Source organism: Homalodisca vitripennis, chromosome 2, assembly GCF_021130785.1.
Source record: "Homalodisca vitripennis isolate AUS2020 chromosome 2, UT_GWSS_2.1, whole genome shotgun sequence".
Taxonomy (NCBI): domain Eukaryota; kingdom Metazoa; phylum Arthropoda; class Insecta; order Hemiptera; family Cicadellidae; genus Homalodisca; species Homalodisca vitripennis.
Genome location: NC_060208.1, coordinates 11,362,618 through 11,378,973, shown reverse-complemented (window position 1 = coordinate 11,378,973; position 16,356 = coordinate 11,362,618). Strand labels below are relative to the sequence as shown.

The 16,356-nt window shown below is 36.3% G+C and overlaps 1 protein-coding gene across 1 annotated transcript; it reads right to left on the bottom strand.

The window, feature by feature from the left end:
* Positions 1-3,342: 3,342 nt before the first annotated feature.
* Positions 3,343-16,122, bottom strand: LOC124353560. Its single transcript, XM_046803455.1, has 6 exons — positions 15,959-16,122; positions 14,537-14,843; positions 13,021-13,206; positions 10,000-10,082; positions 8,667-8,775; positions 3,343-3,714 (listed from the first exon to the last, which is right to left on the bottom strand). The coding sequence occupies exons 2-6, from the start codon at positions 14,721-14,723 to the stop codon at positions 3,482-3,484; spliced, it is 798 nt and encodes a 265-aa protein (XP_046659411.1). The 5' UTR covers positions 14,724-14,843; positions 15,959-16,122; the 3' UTR covers positions 3,343-3,481.
* Positions 16,123-16,356: the final 234 nt, after the last annotated feature.

Below are 16,356 nucleotides of genomic sequence, written 5' to 3'. Positions count from 1 at the left end.
GATGGCCTGCCTCGCTATCACAGGGGCCTTTCCTAGTGCGCCAGGCGCGGCTCTGGACTGTTGTCTTAATCTCGCCCCCCTGGACATTGTCATTCGAGCTATGGCCAGGAAGAGTGCCTACTGTCTTCAGCAGACGGGATTCTGGTCGGGCTGCAGCGGTGGGCACTGCAGAATTAGCACTCTGATACAGGAGGATGTTTTGCATATGATCTCTGATCAGATGCCACAAAAGTTTTCCTTTGAACCCTTTAGGATTATTTTGCCCTCAAGGGATGATTGGTCAGAGGGGAAGCAACCTCTTCCACCAGCGGAGCTCGAATGGTACACAGACGGCTCTAAAACAAAAAGCGGCACAGGCGCTGGAATTCTGGGAGTGAGACCATGTAGGGAGCTGGTGGTTCCTATGGGTCCGTATCCGACACTCTTTCAAGCGGAGGTCGCAGCCATTATGGAATGTGCTCGTGAGAATCTTCGTCTGCGATATAGGGGCAAGACGATTAACATTTTCACGGACAGTCAGGCAGCGCTGATGGCGCTGGATTCTTGCGCAATCAAATCCAAACTGGTTTGGGATTGCTATCAGACCGTTTCCTCCCTTGCCAGAATCAACAATGTAACCGTTTGTTGGGTTCCTGGTCATGAGGGGATTTCTGGGAACGAAAGAGCTGATGCCCTGGCCAACCAGGGCTCAGCAACAATTATGACGGGCCCTCAACCATTCTGCGGTGTTCCAAGGTGTGAATCCTCTAGGGTTGTCTCGAAATGGATTCGCGCGGAGCATGGGAGAAGGTGGAGGTTGCATCCGGGTTTGAGAGTGAGTAGAATGGTATTACAGTCACCTTCCTCCAAGGTGGCCTCGGACCTTCTCTCATTAAACAGATCAATGTCTTCCAAGGTCATTGGTCTCATTACGGGGCATGGTCACCTGAAGAAGCATCTACACAGAGTTGGCATCCTTCAGGAGGATCCGCTCTGTAGAAGGTGTAATGAGCAGGAGGAGACTGCTGAGCACCTGCTCTTTGATTGCCCAGCAATAGCAAGAGAGCGGTATGCCATCTTTGGTAGCTTGAACAGGGGTGGCGAGTTTTCCCAGGAGGACTTGATAGGTTGTTTTCGGCGGTTTGTTGAACTGCTGAAGTTGTAGACTGGTAGTCCTCATGGTGTTTTCGGGGTGCGCAAAAGGCCCTTGAGGCTTAAGTGCATGGCAGTAGGCCGCCCCAAGGAAGGAAAAAAAAAAAAAGGGTAAACATCTTTCAAACATATTCTTTAGTCTGTTGACCTATATAAGTACCTGAAGTACTTGTAACATAATAGTATAAAATACACAACTACAATAGACATACGGAATCATATACCGTACCATGAAGTTCAATAATTTGTTAGGCACTGAAAGCGTTTGAATCTTAATAATCAACTAGCACGCACGCAAATTTAGAACCAAAGTCCTTATTACTTAGTAAAAGCAATTATGATGTAATTTGATGAGAGTCCTATGAAAATTTTAAAACGTAAGTAGGCATATATCAGGTAGATATTATTTAAGTTCGTGGTAAATAGTATCAGAGTTTAACTTAATTATTATATCATGTTTGGCACGTGAAGGAGCATTTCTGGTTCTAATTAATTATATACATAACGTCACAGCTGAATATGCCTTGTCATCCCGATCAAGAAAACACAAATCTCAGATCACACAGGTCTCGGAAACTTACTTCGGTCAAAAAGCGTATATTTCCAGTCCTTGTCATATATTTCAGGTCTAAGATATTTCCAGTACTATAGTAGAGTTTGCCTTGTTGTTCTGACGAAGAAGAAATATATAAGTATATATATAATGTTATTTTAATTACATATATATATATATATATATATATATATATATATATATATATATATATATATATACTTACGTAGGACCGAGATGCCTACTTCGTTTAAATAGTGCCTACTTAAGACCATTTAAATTCACTTACCTACTATGTCAACAGTTTAGCTTGCCATATTGCCACGATCAATATTTTATATACATTCGATTATCTAGTTCTCGGAAATCTACTTTGGTCAAAATCGTGTTGACATAGTTGAGTTTGCCTTGTCCTGATGAAGAAAATACACACGTAAGTAGGACTGAAAATCCTATTACGACCTAGGGGAGAGTCCTACCTACTTACTATGTACTTTCGGTATAAGAGGGAAATTCTTATTAAGGTTTTGCAACTTTCTAAAATAATCGTTATTAAAGTTTTGCGTTACACTTGTATTTTGGACTGTAGCCAGGGAAATAATGAATCGTTGAGGCATGTTAGTATTCATTTCTCTGTTTTTCCATTAGCCATAGTTAACTTGTAATATCGTAATGTCAAGGAAACCCGCCAGTATAAAGTAACTTAAGTGAAAAACATTCGTAATTGTGTTCATTAAGGTTAGTTTTATAACAGTATTTAATGCATTAGATGATTTTAATTCGTCACTGGCGCAAACTGGAGTAAAATTTATATATTAATGTTTTATTTACTATATGCATTAAACTACCGATCAAGCACTTTTTACTTATTATTGATAAAATTCAAATGTAAACAGATGTTTCAGAAAGTTTGTCGAAATATAGCTGTGAACAGCTGTCAAAATACGTTTCGTTCTTATCATAAAATTCGAATGTAAATAAACTAATGTTTCAATTTGAATTCGACATTATTTGGTGAAATGAATGTGTTATAGGTGGTAAAAAGCACTCTAAATGTTAATTCAGACCAAAAGCTATACCTGTTCCAAATTTCAGCACAATCCGTAGGCTATAGCAGTTTCAGCGTGATTCGAGGACAAACCTCCAAACATCCAAATATCCAAACATTCAAACTTTCGCATTATTTATAATATTAGTGGGAAGTGGAATGAGCTAAGTGTATTCAGATTTACTGAGTTATTAGAGTCCCAAATTTTCAAAAAGCATGTAACTTACAGTCTCAGCTCGGTGAGTATCTATTAAATTAGCGCGCACAAAATGTATAATACAAAATTAAAATTTCTTGCTTTTAGTGGAGATACAGTACATACGATATACTTTGACGTGTTTGATGAAACTGATTTCCTTTAAAGGAGTGTATGTAAGGTTCATATATGTCATTGTTAATTTAACTAGAATATAAATATTGGCTATGAAATCAAGTTGAACTTTGCGGATAAAGATTTCAAACATTATTTTCGCTTTTTCAATTATTATGGCCAATTCGTGTGCCTCGTTTTGGGCAGAATCCATAATTATTATACCATTAAACGTTTCTCATAGTTTTTGTTAAGTGATTGAGAATTTGTATTAAAACTTGGTAGAAAAAATATTCTTGATTATCTTACTAAGAAAATATAATTAATTCCAACACATTTAATCTATGGTTTATATTTTAAGACTACATAATAGTTATTAACAACAAAGTTTTTCTGTGGATTATTTTATTACAAAAACAAAGCATTATTGATATCAAAATTATTCCAAGTATTCGCAAATCGGGAAGATCTGCTCCATACAGTTCTTGTCGTTCCACATGTATCCTTTCCTCTCCTTCTCGAAGAACTGGAGGCAGTGCTCGTCTCCAGCATTGTTGGGTTCTCCAGGCTCCCAGTCTGAGAATCCAGAAAACGGCTTCCCGGAGGTCATCCAGACCCATTGTCCCTGAGGAAAGTCAGTCCCGGATGTCCAAAACTGTTCGTTCCGTAGGTCTGAAAAGTTTGAAGATAAAATAGACAAAGTAAACAAAACGTTTGTTAATATTCCAGATGTGTACTTGAAAGAAGAGAAACAATAATAGAAGGAAGCAAATTTTAGCAAACAAACTTTATAAACTCACAAGTCGAGTTTCTGGTTAGTGCATTCATAAAATTAAAGATGTGAAACGTAACTTTTGGTAGTAGCAAGTATAGTTTGGCAGTAGCAAGTATAGTTTGGTAGTAGCAAGTATAGTTTGGTAGTAGCAAGTATAGTTTGGTAGTATCAATTATAGTTTGGTAGTAGCCAGTATCGTTTGGTAGTAGCAAGTATCGTTTGATAGTAGCGATATAGTTTGGTAGTGTTAGTAGCCAGTATCGTTTGGTAGTAGCAAGTATCGTTTGGTAGTATCAATTATAGTTTGGTAGTAGCCAGTATCGTTTGGTAGTAGCAAGTATCGTTTGGTAGTATCAATTATAGTTTGGTAGTAGCCAGTATCGTTTGGTAGTAGCAAGTATCGTTTGATAGTAACAAGTATCGTTTGGTAGTATCAATTATAGTTTGGTAGTAGCCAGTATCGTTTGGTAGTAGCAAGTATCGTTTGATAGTAGCGATATAGTTTGGTAGTGGTAGTAGCCAGTATCGTTTGGTAGTAGCAAGTATCGTTTGGTAGTAGCAAGTATCGTTTGGTAGTAGCGATATAGTTTGGTAGTGGTAGTAGCCAGTATCGTTTGGTAGAGCGTGTATCGCTTGATAGTAGCGATATAGTTTGGTAGTGGTAGTAGCAAGTATAGTTTGATAGTAGCGATATAGTTTGGTAGTGGTAGTAGCCAGTATCGTTTGGTAGTAGCAAGTATAGTTTAATAGTAGCGATATAGTTTGGTAGTGGTAGTAGCCAGTATCGTTTGGTAGAAACAAGTATCGTTTGATAGTAGCGATATAGTTTGGTAGTGGTAGTAGCCAGTATCGTTTGGTAGTAGCAAGTATCGTTTGATAGTAGAGATATAGTTTGGTAGTGGTAGTAGCCAGTATCGTTTGGTAGTAGCAAGTATCGTTTGATAGTAGCGATATAGTTTGGTAGTGGTAGTAGCCAGTATAGTTTGGTAGTGGTAGTAGCCAGTATAGTTTGATAGTAATAAGTATAGTTTGATAGCAGCAAGTGTCTTTTGATACTATCAAGTTTCGTTTGGTAGTAGCAAGTATAGTTTGATAGTAGCAAGTGTAGTTTGGTAGTACAATATAGTTTTGTAGTGGTAGTAGCAAGTTTCGCATGATAGTAACAAGTATAGTTCGCTAGGCAGCAACATCGCACCAGCCACGCAGCAAACAATACGATGTACCGACTTCTGGTAATAGCGTCGCCGACATCGTTGACTTTTTTGTGGACAGTATACCAGTGCTCAAGAGGAGGATCGCCGGTCTGCGTGAGTTATCTGCCTAGTAGTTGCACAATGAGGGAAGGCACTCGTTCTTATACTTTACCTGTACGTCTCTCATTGCTGTTATTTATATATTGTGTCTTGTTAATTCTTGTCTATTCTTGTTTATTCATGGTTTTATTCTCATTGTTTCGTGCTAATTTATTGCTGTTATTGTTCGTTGTTTTTCATAGTTCAAATCACGGTACACTAATAATTAATTACGTTATTGTCATTCATAGTTTATATCCGTTTCGTCACTTAAATAGTTTATTAATCGTTATTGCTCTATTTGTCACTGTAGTTGTTTACTTTCATTGTTTAATTATTGTTCAAAACTGTAAAAATGGAGATGTCCGTTGAAATGTAAAATAAAATAAAATAGCGTCAAGTATCGTTTGATAGTAGCAAGTGTCGTTTGGTAGTAGCAAGTATAGTTTGATAGTAGCAAGTATAGTTTGGTAGTAGCAAGTATAGTTTGGTAGTAGCAAGTAACATTTGGTATTAGCACCATGCAAAAGTTATTTGTTATTATTATTTACATTTCAGTGAATATACCGGAAACATCTTGAATTTCGGATTTTAAAAGTAGAGTATTGTTATGAGTATTATCCCTAATCGTAATTTACTTCTTTTCTAAGGAGAGTGGGGTTCGGTTCGATCAGAGGATGAGTAGGTTTACCTATAAAATAATGCACTAAAACAATAACATGTTCAGTTTTAAACCTAATTTTGTTTTATTGTATTTTGATTATGTTGATATCAATTTAGAAATAATTTTAATTTCTCACATAATATTGCCGCAAAATAAACAACATTTGCAATAAACGTTTAGCAAATACTAAAATTTTCTATCGCCATTGTAAGTGATGCGTAATAAATAAATTCTTGACTATGCCTGACCGTTTTTCACTAGCTGAAGGTCAAGCTAGGTTCTTAGAGTCTTTGACTTTGGATACAGCGTGTCCGTACCAAGTTTACTCCTTCTTGTTTTGTTGAGACTTCGTCTTTGTTTAACGTAAAATTGTACTCTTAATTTCAAACTATCAGTTGCTAAAACAGATTTAAAACATTAGTTATAGTTACTGTAGCCTATGTCCATACTTCTCTAACCTACCACCAGTATTGGAAAACTGTTGTATTGGCCGAACGTTAGCGAAGCCTACCACTCAAGGGACTGGAAAAATCCCATTTCTGTCCTCACGTTATCTCGATAATTTGCGTGAAGCTTCATTTATATATAGCCACCATCGACGATGGTGGGTAAATGAGATTTGGCTGAGCGAATGCAAAATGTTTGTATTGGTCTTTTAAGTAACTACGATGACAACACTAGAAAATCGCTAAATAGATAAATTTGGAAACAAACTGAGTTCAATAATATAACATTATAACATGCGACGTAGTATAATACGTGCAACCTGATGAAATGAGCTGTAGACTCGGAATTTTGCAGGCAACCTTATCGAAGCCTGTAAGCGACTTGTTTAGGCGTACTCCTGCTTTTTATATATTGAATCAAGCTCGCTACATAGCAATCGATATAATGGTTGGACAGTACTGAAGTGAAATATTTGTAGGACGAAGTCAGCATAATTAGTTTTTGGGAGAATTGGTTCGACATTGATGAATGACCAACGAGGTATGCGCCAGATACGGTCTTCAAAATCTGGATTCTATTTACGATCTAAATGCGTACTATCCGATGTAGATTTGTGAAATCCAAAGAGTTGCAAATGGCAGGCGCTTGTATGTTTAGTATGAATAGTAGTAAATAGACAAAAACAATGACGGTTTGAATGTTTTAAAAGTATGACAAACTTTCTACGGATCAAAAAGGTTCCATAATTAGTACACGTTAGAAGATAGATGTATCTAGAGAACAGATTACAGGCACATACAAGTTTTCCAGACATTTGAAAATTACATCGAGACATTTTCTGTTTAAGGTTAAGTATACTAAATATACATTACTATTCCACTGAATATTTAGTTCTTTGTTTGAAGGTTATTTTTGACGATGGAAGGATTGTGAAGGAAACATGATTTTCCGGACATTTGCTATCGTTCAGTGAAACAAGAAATTAGTAACACTACGTTTCGAGATCTGCAATCTGATCTCTTCTTCAGGTAAAGAACTAACCTAATACATAATTACAAACTAGGTTAAAATAAACAAATCTTACCAAAGCGTTGTGGCACGCCTAGGTCAGGAATCACAACCACCATGTTGTTTGTCAACTTCACTAACTCTATAACCATGCACTTAATAAAAAACTATACAAAACACTAATCATTATAACTGAACTACGGAATACAGGTCCCAATACGTCTTCATTCGTCTACTGACCACCTACGACTGACCAGAGAGCGCTAGCCAATGGTAATCGTCACGGCAGACCAAAACAAGATGGCGGAAATAAAAAGGAAGGGGGACAGGAATGGGCCCTTTCGTTATTATTGGTTCATGCGAGATGAACTTCTTAAAACCATATTGTGACTCCGCATTGGTTTATTACAAATATCTGGTCCGTTTGATAATTTTGGTTTTCTCTTTAGTTCATTTTTTAGAATTGGCAACCAAAGCGGCCTAATCTCAACTGATGGTTGACTGATTGGTTGGTCTGCCAATTTAATGTATGTTGCCTCAATTAATTTCCTTTTGAAGAAATGTGGTTCCCGATGTATTTTCCCGATGATAACGTATAGTTTTTTTAGTATTTAATATTTAGTGCTATAGTTTTTAATTTGATAACGCAATTTCTTCTACTTGCATACATAAATGAGATATCTACTGAGGGACTATTTTAAAATTTTCAGTTATCATTGAAAAGCAGACAGTTCCTACTCGGCGAAATGTTAACAAATATAGTTGGAATAGAACTGTTCAGTGTTCAAATCAATTTCACTGGTGGGTCGCTCTCAACACTGTCAATTGTCAACTTGTGGACAACGCTTTTGTAATAATTATGCCGGGGGGAAATTTGAAAAGTTACAAGTAAAAATCACCCGTCCTGATGTACCTAAACATTAATTAGTACTGTCCAGTTAGCACATCACGTATTGTAAGTGCATTAAGTGATGGCATGACAATGTATGTCCTTGCGAGCTGTCTTCTACACAATACACCTGTCAGAACTCGAGGTTGAACTAACGTTAACCTTTACGTCGAAGAAAACAATTATTCTGTTATTTTAGACACGTAGTCATCTAGTTAATTAATAAGTTATACAAATATAAAACTTACGTCGAAGAAAACAATTATTCTGTTATTTTAGACACGTAGTCATCTAGTTAATTAATAAGTTATACAAATATAAAACAACAATTCTGCCAACATCAGGAGCACTTTGTAAAAAATAAATAAATTAATCATGTGCAGTTGTAATAAAAAGATACTTCTTTTATAGAACGCACTCTGAACACAGAAATTATCTTCTCCCTAGCAGTTGTATTGAAATATGAACGTGCACAGTTTAAAACGCATTATATTATTGTGGTTGATTGATAGCAGATAACTTCACTATATAGAATAGTTCAGGACTTACTCGTCTTCAGTATCGCCTCTTTGACCTGCTCATTCTCTTCCTTTGACTCGATGACGGCCAGGCGACCTCCGTGGTACCTGCAGTGAGCGTAAGCTGCATACCAGTTGACCTGCACAAGAGATCTAGATACAACCAGTGTTACCAACTGTTACAAGGTAGGAGTACGCCACAGCACGTGTCGTGTAACAGTTGTTTCAATGTAAAATTCCAAGTATGTAGCTGATTTAATTATTGACAAATAGAACAACAGACAGTCATACGGCAAAGAAAAGAGAAATTTTATGTGTATGAATTAGCCTTCAGTGGTTCACAGCCGAATCACATGGTTGGACATACACCGTTATAGAACTCATTCTTGTCTTTGTAGATATTAAGTTTCATAATAATAAGTGAAATAAATGTTACTTTTAACTTTCTCTATAGGTTGAAAAATATAAAGAGACACACATTTCAAATTGGAATTAAATTAATTTAACACATGTCATGACAATTTTGTCAAAATACAAGGTTTACATACAACAGTTGATTACTCTTTCAACATGTAAAATACTCTTTTGATTAATTAATTAAATACGGTTCTACAAATACATTCTTTTGGGGATTTTTGCAACTCTAGAGACCTTTGGGGCATAGCCCGGACGGATTTTTTAAATCGAATTATGCCTAAATCCCAGGGAACCTTAAAACTTCCATGTAAAATTTGTCAGATCGGTTGAATAATTTAGGCGTCAAAGCGTGAAAAATTTACTTTCGCATTTACAATATTAAAGGATTAGATTATGTAAGGTTCATAAGATGAAGAGATATAAGGTATTTTTATTACGGTCTTCAAGAAAGCTCGTAAACAAACACAGTATCTCTGCCAAGGCATTATTTCAATTAAACATTTTTAAATACAACAGTAATATTGGAATGTTACTTATCCTTGTAGGTAAAATAGACATAATTGGTAAAGCCTTCTAAACCGGAATAATTGGGGTGACGATTTGGATTTTTTCACTTCCGAAAATCTTGTATTGTACACTGAATAAACATAGAAGTGCTAATGCTTTTTAATTTAATTAAGTTTTCAGTGGATTTTAAACAAAATATGAACATTTTGCCACCTTCGTGATTTAATAATATATTTTACTATGTTCTCTCTGATTTTTCAAAACAGATAAAAAACAATGTTCTTATAAAATATAAGGCATTAGTTTTAGAGCATTAAATAATCTTTATGGATTATCCAACGTACCTATTACTTTTAGACTTAAAAATAGCCTCTTGCTGGTTAACCACGGTCTGACGTAATTTCTATTTCACATTTTTAAATACACAGGTTGAGACTTACCTTAATGAAGCGCTCCACTTCGAACCTTTTTCTCCTGGGCTGGCTGTTGTTGCCTGGCAAGTCTCCTGCTAGTACTGCAACAGCTAGTAACAGGGCAAAGGATAAATGAAATGGAAGAGAGTGATTAATAATATCAGTCCACTATGGCTTCTTCCTCAAAATGTGTGGAACTCTTAGTGGACAGTCGTGTTAACTGGAGAAGCATGTAAACTGAGTTCTGCATGCTTTTCTCTAAAAGTTCTTTCCTTATCTGTAAGTCCGTTTAGCCAATTGTGCAGTGTAACGGGTACGACAGTTATCGCAAGATAACCGAATCAAGCAACGTCGAGCGTGGCTGCTGCTTGGATGAGTGGCCGCTGAGCGATCCTGTCCTTGCAAGCAGCCCGCCTGCCCGGCCATTGGTGGTGGTTCGGAAGTCACCTTTAAGCCGTTGGTACCCAGGTTAAGTCCCCTTTTCAGCCTTAACTTTACCTTGTAAAATAAGAAATTACTTTACTTTACTTAAAAACTGTATATTATTCTTATTTGCATCTGATATATGGTGGAGTTCTTTGGAGTGATTCGGATAAATTATTTAAAATTCAAAAACGAATAGTTAGAGTTATGTTTCGGCTGGGCCTTAGAATTTTAGGTAACATTTTATTCCAAACAGAATTCTGACCCTCAGTTGTATTCTAATTCTTTGAATATTTTGTCGTTACATTACTAACCTGCGTTAATTTCAACGCAGTACAACATCGGTATGAGACATGAAATACTTAGCCTACTACTATCCAGTTCCCGGCTTTTTTCATTACGAACGAGGCGGCCGTTATGCGTATTAAGACTGTATAATAGGCTCCCCAATGAATTAAAATATTTCCGGACATTGAAAAAACTTCAGATATAACTTAAAGCATCGCGTCCTTCACCAGGTGTTACACCCTGCTGAAGAATTTTTTAATTAAGGCAATATCAGTTCCATTTAAAAATATTGTTAATTTAGTTTTGATATTACAACGTTGTAATCTTACAATCATTGTATCCCGTTAACTTTAGATTTGAGTTAGTCGTAGAATTACTGTAGTTTACAAATTAAATTAAGTTTGATTGAAGTCATATGTTTTCCAAGCTAACCTTCAAATGTAAACTTATGTGGCACTGAATTAATACAATACTATACATGTTCATGAGGAATATTATGAGATAGTAGTTTTCTCGGGATATGATCACTTGGCTCAAGACACGTTTATTTGTGTCCGGACACGATCACTTGGCTCAGGACACGGCCATTTGGCTCCCGGCACGATCACATGGCTCAAGACACGGTCATTTGTGTCCGGGCACGATCACTTGGCTCAAGAAACGGCCATTTGGCTCCGGACACGATCACATGGCTCAGGACACGGTCATTTGTGTCCGGGCACGATCACTTGGCTCAGGACATACATATATACATCTGATGACGGACTAAATTGGTAAAATTCGCAAGAAGTGCACTTATTAGTTTGTTATTATTACGATAACATGGTTACAATAACAAGATTACACTTGGGTAACATAGATAGTACGTTATTTGATTGTGGTTGTTGACACCAAGCTATCAGTAAATGACAATAAGTGGTTTGAAATTAAATTATATATTAAAATGAAATGGTAGTAAATATAATTTTAAAAAGTAGTTAACACTACATGTTATTGAAACTCAGGAGGTCAATGGAATTCCGGTGTCGTTGGTTTGCGTGCTGATAAATACAAATCGTGATATCCGGTAATTACGGTTCTGTCTAAATAATACAACTTCGGACCAGTAACATCTCCTCCTACACGATTACTTGGTTCTAGTAACGATCGCTGTACTCGAATGATGGTCTATTAAACCTACCAAGGACAAGTTCAGAGACAGGGAAAAAGGCATTTAGACACTTTAAACAAAAAACAAAAAAAATATAATGCTCTGCCCACTGCAATAAAAAACCTCAGCCTCTTAAAATTTAAGAACAGTGTTACAGGCATATTTAATTGATAAATGTTACTCGTTATTTTATTATTGTGTGATCTACGTATAATGCATTTTGTACACTTTGACAGGAGTTGTCATGAAAAGCAGTACTTAGATGAACCCTCGACCAATAAAGACATTTCTATTGATTTATTTATTACAAGAATTCTAATTTTCTTGAAAAACCCCCTCCAGTTCCCCTGAAGAGGGGTGGGAGGGGGTTAATAATATATTTTCTTTAAACCCTGTCCTAGAGAGACACTTTAATGAACAAAAAGATTAATTAGTGGCAGAAATTAAAAAAACATATGTTTTGGGTACATTGCCCCCTTATGATATAAACATATGTTTTTTTTGTCGCATTATACATGTTTACAAAGAACAGCTGATTAAATTTGAAAAGGCTCTTTCACTTAATAACATATGTTTGCTGCAATGCATTTCTTACGGGTATTTCTGTAACTTTTAGAGACCAGTGGGGCGGAATCCTGAATCGGGAACGGGATAAAAAGTATCCTATGTTCTTATCCCAGTTCTTAGCTACCTCCCTACCAATTTTCAGCCAAATCGGATCAGGCGTTCTTGACTTATAAATAGTGTAACTAACACGACTTTCTTTTATATATATAGATTTAATTAGCTCAGAGCACGATCAATTGGTTCGGGGCACAATTACTTGCCTAAAAGAACGGCTAATTTGCTGGGGTCACGATTACTTTGCCTCAAAGCTCGATCACCATTCTAAAGGCACAATTCCAATCGTAAAATGATAACAGTTAATGGCAAACTTGAGTTTTACATTTCGGCTTCTTGGAGAAATCACGATTAGGCTTTACAAGGTAGCCAGTATTTGGAGAGATATGGGCTTCAAATCTGCAGAGGATGTACGCAGTCTAGTGGTTCGTAAGGTGATTCAGTTCGGGTGAATTGAAAATTATCACTACTGTGGATACTAGTGCCCCTCTTATAATTACTTTCCTACATCCCTTTCTCTCATAATTTCCACTTATTGCAATGTACAAATAGATAATATCACGAACCTCTCTGACAGCCAGTGAAGGGGTTGCCTGAGAAGCCAGGCTTGCAGGAACAGTACGGTATATGGTTGAACATCTGGCAAGTGGCGTTATCCTGACAAATGCCAAAACAAGGATCTTCACATACCCTGTTGATACAGGCGGAGTCCTCAGGACATTCATAGTTGTAGGTGCATCCTTCAACATCATCTGCAAGAAAGAAATGGTTTACACTTTGTAAAATAAATATGAATCATTCTATATTATTGATATTTGAATTTGAAAGTTCCTTCCTTGAAGAAAACTTTAATTACTTTTGTATATCAGTGGTTAATTATGTTTTGGTAACAGAAAGTGTTTTCAAATATGTATTTTTTGCAGCACCTTCGGTTAACACCGAAGCAAGTGCCAAGTGATGTGCCTTCACGCTATTCAAGCAACAGAATCAAATTCTAGAGGGTCTGATCACAAATGGGTAAGAGAAAAATCAAGTTTTAGCATATGTACAAACATTATAGTAAAGTATAATTGGTTTGATGTGTGCTTTAAAAAAAAATATCAGCAAATATGTTACTTTCTTACGTGGATGGTAACATCAAAGTATCAAATAATAACAAAACAATTACTCAACTTATTCAGGTATCCATGACGGCCGATGATCAATATTTCAGAAATGCTTTTTTATCCGTCTGACTATGCATGCTTGTTTATTTAAAAAGACAGTTTAGGCTACAAGGCTTTAATTTTGGTCCACATAATGTGGGCATCATTAGGTACAATCGTGAAAAATGTCAACATTTCATTTATGGTTGCAAAATGGCGAGAGTTTTCGCTATCTCATTGAACCCGTTTTTTATCTATGAAGGAAAATGGTAATTCACGACAAAAATGGATGATCGCTTGAAAGTAGATTGTACTTGTAACATACAACTTCACATAGTGGATTGTGAGACGAACGATATTTTCACCAAAACAGTAATCTTGTACATTTTATTTATTTGAAGTCCAATAAAGAATATTTCTTCAGTTTTCTATACGACCCTTTTTTTGTAAGTGGGTTCAGACTTTGCCCTGGAGAGTTTTGTAGCAAACAATTTAAATAAAACACATTTAAAGAAAGGTTATGGTAATATTGTCCCTTCAAGCTAAAAATGCCCATAAATTATGTTTGCAATAATCCAAAATCAATACCAAGAACGATAATAATACGATTAAGAAATCTTATCTAAATATTTACAGTTGGCACCCATGGAAGTACTTAATAACAGTCCAAAAGTCGCCCTTCTCTCAGCATACATTTGAAGGGTTGAAGATTTTGAAATCTCCTTTGATGATATACATATATCATTTGAGAAAGAGGAAGTTTTTGATGTTGTAAATAGAATGGACCATTGAAAAATACCTCAGTTACCTCGCCTTTCCCCTTTTGGTGTTGGAAGAGGAAGGTCGTAACCTCTTTGGCACTCTATTAACTACGTCTCTGACATACGTATTTGTGTTTGATCGAAAAAAAGAAAAAGGATAAGATGGGGTTACTCACTGGGGTCGCGTTGTTTGGGAAACTGTCCCAATCCCAGCAGACACAGCAGTACGAAGACACACCCGACACTGATGAGCAGGCTGATCAGCAGAACTTGCGAGTTCCTCGCAGGCGGACCCTCCATGGCGGACTGGGTTACGGACTCTGGATCTAAGGCAGGACCTTTCCTCCTGCAGTCGTCTATCATCTGCGAACAAGGAAGTTGGATCACTTCGGTTTTTCCAGTGGATCCCCACTTGGGTATCTTGTCTTGATCGACCTCGAGCCACTTCAAAATTGATGAAATGATTCTGCACAAGTGTTTGGTCTGCAACAGATAGTCACAACTGTGTAGGTTATCTCTGAGATGTAAGTTTGTTAAGGCGCAGGTCAGTTCTATCGTAGCTTTACAAGGCTATTAATTTGTGCTATTAAGGCATTATTGCTTTTGACCTTTAAATGCTCACAAAACTGTAAAGTATTTGCAGTATGCTGATCATCAAGGCTTGTAATTAGATTAATCAATCATCTATCATTTATTTTCAATAATGTGGATTTTACAATGCTATCCACCAATATTACTAAATCAAATTTACAAGTACCTGCCTTGTAGAGATGTAGCAAGGAAAATGCAACAAACAACATCAATGCAGAAGAAAAATATTAATATCAGTGGTAAAAAGGAACAGTGATATCATAACACAACAGTACGTTTATTGTACTAATAATCTATCGAACAGTAATGTATCTTTATAATGTTATTTTAAAACCTTTTACAACCCATTTTAGTCTTATAATCATTCCTGAGGTAGTTAAGTCTGATCTCATTATGAAAAAAGGTGATTTTGGAAAAAGCAAGTTCTGCAAAAGGGATTGACGAGGTATAAGTATTAATCGGTTAGTCTCAAAAATCATTTAACGAGGAACATTAAAGTACCTTACTACAGCCTTAAATATTTTACTCTTTTGTACAATTTTTGAAAGCATAGTTGTTGGGGGCGTTGTTATAATGGAAATACCAAAAACATTTTGCATACCAACATTCAGCACAGGTATCCAAATCAACGGGATGGGGTAGCACATCCAATTTCGAAGGATGAAGATAGATCAGTATGAAAATTGTAGAAGACAGCCAAGTTACCAATGTTGTAAACCCCTGTAGTGAAATAAACGCGATAATACATTAAATAAATTCTTGGTAGTTGGTTTGAAAATAAAGAATTTTAAATCAAAGTACCCAATCTTGATGGTCCGGACTACACCCACATTCTTTATAATGTCCGCTGGTGATTTTGACTATGGTCTAACAATTATAACGTTTTAATTATTCTGTTTGAAACAAAATTTCCAGCTGTATTCGACGATAGACTAAAATATATTAACAATTATTAATATATGTAAGCATATTATTGTAGGATTACTAAATTAATGGCGTAGGCCTACCTGTTTGTTTACAGAGCTTGTTTCCTCCTTGTGGAGTAGGCTACTGAGCAGTGACGGCCTATGATGCTGACAGACCTCGTATAAGGAAAATCCCGCATGTGTCCAACCTTGAACTGCAGCACGACATATGCTGAAACGCAATGATGGAACAGAACACCTACCTGCAGATAGAAATCATTCCAGTGCCGTAACTACAGATCTGTGAGCCCTGGGCAACCCATTCATTTCGGTTTGTTCAAAATGTATTCCGTTTCAGCAAAGATAAAATGTAACTTAGATAGCTTTAAATTTTTCAATCGTTAAACTGTTATCAAGGTTTTTAAAACGAATTTTGGGGTGCTTGTACAAAAGGTTTACCACTAACAATACAAGTCAGCTGATTGCAACCAACTATTAAG

Bases quoted from the DNA above. Each gene is read 5' to 3' on its own strand.
- LOC124353560 (XM_046803455.1), bottom strand. From the start codon at position 14,723: ATGATAGACGACTGCAGGAGGAAAGGTCCTGCCTTAGATCCAGAGTCC. The intron at 10,083-13,020 runs GTTCGTGATATT...CCCTGTTACTAG, and splicing joins CTTCACTGGCTGTCAGAGAG to CTGTTGCAGTACTAGCAGGA. The intron at 8,776-9,999 runs GTAAGTCTCAAC...TCTCTTGTGCAG, and splicing joins AAGTGGAGCGCTTCATTAAG to GTCAACTGGTATGCAGCTTA.